General features: G+C 62.0%; 2 protein-coding genes across 3 annotated transcripts in view; one reads left to right on the top strand and one right to left on the bottom strand.

The window, feature by feature from the left end:
• LOC113203695 (uncharacterized) overlaps positions 1-3,820 on the bottom strand; it is a 115,419-nt gene that overhangs the window by 92,896 nt on the left and 18,703 nt on the right. The window lies entirely within an intron of this gene.
• Positions 1-3,820, top strand: part of LOC113203683 (uncharacterized) — a 135,318-nt gene that overhangs the window by 121,637 nt on the left and 9,861 nt on the right. Inside the window, exons 3-4 of the mRNA XM_052273631.1 lie at positions 1,622-1,769; positions 3,195-3,424. Of these exons, the coding sequence (XP_052129591.1) occupies positions 1,622-1,769; positions 3,195-3,424 (378 nt within the window). The remainder of the gene's footprint in view (positions 1-1,621; positions 1,770-3,194; positions 3,425-3,820) is intronic.

Below are 3,820 nucleotides of genomic sequence, written 5' to 3'. Positions count from 1 at the left end.
CCACGGTTTGCCACAGCGCCGCCACGCTCCGCCACCTCGCACGAGGCTAGGCGGGTCGTAGGCCAGGCGCATGCGGTAAGGCCCTACCTGTCGAGCTCCCCTCCCCTCCCGCCCGCCTCGAGGCCGCGCGGTCCATTCCGTTACATTCCCTCCTCCGCACGATCCCCGCCATCCTGGGGTCACGGCGCGAGGCGAACTGCGCGAGGCCAAAACGCGAGCGCGGTCATCGGCCCTGGAGTCCCCTGAGGCTGCACCGCGACCGGCCCACGCTCTTGCCTAATGCCTCATTCAAGGATTCGGGGGGCCGGTGCCACCTCCTTGAACGCCAAGGTCTGCCGATGTGGCCCATCGGAGCGGTCCACCTTGAGCGAGACGTGCTACTCGAGGTACTCGGTCCGGGCGCGTCGCCGTGTTGTGCGCGTTAGCGGCGCGGACACGTGCTCGGTGCTCTCCGCGGGCTTAAATAAGCCCGCGTGGGCCGGGCCGGGGCCGCGAGCAGCTCGGGCCAAGATAGCCATGAGCCGGGCCGGCGTGGCCGGGAGCCATGAGCCGGCTGCAGCTCGACACGAGTCGCGCACCCGCCAGGTCCGGCCAGGTCACAGAGTCTCGCCTCGATAACGAGGCAGGCTGCCGTCACGCTGGCTTCGCTGGCCGGTACAGTGCCGTGGGCCCGGCAGCAGGCCCGGCAGGTGCGGTGCATTCGCCTTTTCACGGAAAGGACGCTCGTTGATAGCCAGGCCAGCCCGACGTCACGATACCCTCGAAAGAAAGCCTCGGGGTTACTCACCGCAGCCAGCTTACACTGCTGACGCGCGGTTTATCCACTCTTTTGACACTTTTTTGGCCGATTTTGGCGATGGTGTACTTGGCAAACTCGTTCTGCACAACTCTTTCGCCGCCCGGGGGCCACCGCACTGTAAACATGGCCTTATCTGCTGCAGGCCGCCCGGTGCGTTGGTGGGCGAGAGCAGCGGTGAGCGGGCCAAGCCGAGCGGGGCGGGCCGGCCGGGCGCGAGGTAGGCCACCCGGCGCTCTCCCCTGCACGCCTAGACCCGTATTGCCTACTCTCCCGGCGCCCGCTGGACAGGGAGGAGCTCACTCCGCCCTGCTGACATCCCCCCTCTGTCCCTCCCTCCTCCCCGCTCGTCCCGCCCGAGCATTATCATCGCCTCGTTAACGCCCCGATGCGGTCGGCGCCGCCATCACGATGGCAGCCGTGACGCGCGTGACGCCACGCCGTGACGCGCGGCGCGCAGGTGAACGACCTCGCGCGCCGAAGCACACGGTGTGTTGTCTGCGCGGCAAAATGATCCCAGACAAAGAGGAGGGAAAAGGGTTGAAAAGGACTACAAAGAGTGATTGGACTTATCCTTAAAAAGAAAGAAATGAGGCTAGAAAGATTCGAAGAACCATCTTATAACTACTATATCAAACAATTTTCATGAATTTATGTTTTCCCTCTCTTGGCTTTCCACGACTTTCATGCAGATCTGTGAGTTCGTGGTTGTAACGCTTTACTTTAGGGGTTAGTCGTGAAAGAGGACATCAGACGCCGGAGAGACACTCACTACGCGAGAGAGACGCCAAGTCTGATCCGCCCCGTTTCACTTTTTGTTCGCAGGCGAGTCGCTGCTGCAGCGACGGTGGCGGCTGGACAGTCCGCTGCCCACTCTCTGGGGCCCGTCGGGGGCGGGGGCGGGGGCGGGCCCGCCCGAACCAAGAGGAGAGTCGGACGAAGAGCTGGGCGGGCGGCAGCACTACCCGGCCCGGTAAGTTTCCTAAGCCGTTAGTGCTATACCAAACACATCGTTTTTGTTTGAAAAAAATGACTTATTGTTTCAGAACAAAAGGGGGGGGGTGGAACAGTAATCAAAATTGATTAAAAATAATCGGATACGCTTTTTGTGCATAGAAAAGATCGTCCGCGATATGTGACGTGTGGGGCAGGGTTGCAATATCCGGCTGCACTCGCCCTCTACCCTCTACCGCAACCAGCGGGGAGCGCGGCGCGTCCTGTGGAGCTGGCGGGCCGGGCCGGGTCGGGCAGGTTGGGAGGGGCGGGATCCGCTTGGTTCCCTTTGCACCAGATCGGGTCACAGGTTGCGGTAGCGGCGGGCGGCGGGCGAAGCCGAACACTTGTGGGGCGGGGAGAGCGGGAAGTCGCGTTGGCAGGCGTTGGATTGGCGAACAAATACTCACTCCCCGCGCCAGCCAGGTGGGGGGCGCGGGGGCGCGAGCCGAGCCGCGCACTGCAGCACCAGATAGGGGTAGCCATGGCGACGGCTCGACCCGGCCCGACCCGGCCTGGCTATCTGGCCCAGATCAACACGGCCAGCCGGCCTCTCGAGATAATGTTGATAGAGGCCAGTGATCAGGCGGCTATGCTGATGTGTACCCGGGCGCGGAAATCGAACACGGATTGAGTCGGGTCTACCCGAACATCTTCGACCACGTGTGCTTCGGAAACGCCAAAAGCAAAACGGGATGCTGAAACGCATTTAAAATCGTGCTTAGAAAAGTGTGAGCCCACAAAAAAAAAAGGAAAAAAACATTTGCCCCTCTGCTCCATGTTAAGTAATCGTTACAGCTTTCATTTTGTTACATACAATCGTATAGATAACCCGCGCACTCCGCAGCCTCCATGACGCAACAAGCTCATTCATGCGGACGCTTCCGCCCCGCCCCCAGCCACTGTCACCCGCCGCGGGGGGCGGGGGCGGTCAAACTTGACCAAAGCTGTCGTGCTGTACATCCAGCCAGCGGTGGTGGCCACACTGCGGGGGAGGGGTGGGTGGGCTGCACCGGCCACAGTGTGGCCCCATTCACTCCTCGGCGTAATCCCCTCCCCCTCCCCCTCTTCCTCCTCCTCCTCCTCCCCGCTGACCGCCACACGGGCAACCCTATCCAGCGTCATTGCGGCTGACGTATTGACGGCTTCCAATTTTTCCCGTGATTGCATTGAGCCACGCGCGGCCGTGGTGTCGGTATGGGAGGGGGAAGAAGGGGAGGCGGCTCGACATCCCTTGTACCGCCTGCTCCACAATAAATTATTTGCTCGTTTTGCTTTTCAATTTCCCGGCAACGCCCAGCAGCGCGGGCGGGTAGCTGCAAAGTGTCAAACTGCGCGCTCGCCCAACAGGAGGAGGAGGAGGAGGGGGCCACAACCCAACAACCACCGTTGCTGTTGTGCGCAGGCGGTCGCTGCACTGGCTGCCCAGCGGGCTGGGCACCAACTGGGACCTGCGCGGCGAGAACGCGCACCCCGTGCGGCACCCCAAGAGCCATCACGGCCGGCACCACGGCCAGCACGCGCCGCACCCCACGGCGGGCGCCCCGGCCGCGAGCAGCAGCGCCAGCGAGGCCTTCACGCCCACGACCTCCGCCGCGACCTCCTCGACGAGGACTGCCATCAACAGGACCCTTGGTGAGTACGGCCGCCTCTGCCTACGAGGGCGTGCCGAGGCGAGCGTTCTCTTCCTCTTGCACCGGCGGCGGCCCAGCGTGGAAAATAAATAAACAAATTTAGTTTAGAGAGAAATAAGATTAAGCGCGTCGCTCATTTAACGCTCCGGCGGCGCTGCGCTGCGCTCTGCCACTTCCGGTCCAGCTGCTAACACCCTCGGGCGGCGCTGCGCTGCCCTTTCTGCGCCAGCTACTAACACCTTGGTGTTGCCACGCCTCCGGTCCAACTCTAAACACGACCCTCTACGCGACGTTTAACGTTGCTATTTTTCGAGTTTATTGGCTGAGCGATTAGCGAAGCCCATTACTCCACTGACCGGAAAAGTTTCATTCTGTTTGTCTGTTTGTCCGTCTGTAC

The sequence above is a fragment of the Frankliniella occidentalis genome, unplaced genomic scaffold, assembly GCF_000697945.3.
Source record: "Frankliniella occidentalis isolate FOCC.00 unplaced genomic scaffold, Focc_3.1 Scaffold289, whole genome shotgun sequence".
NCBI classification, from domain to species: domain Eukaryota; kingdom Metazoa; phylum Arthropoda; class Insecta; order Thysanoptera; family Thripidae; genus Frankliniella; species Frankliniella occidentalis.
This window is presented reverse-complemented; position numbering and strand designations above follow the sequence as displayed.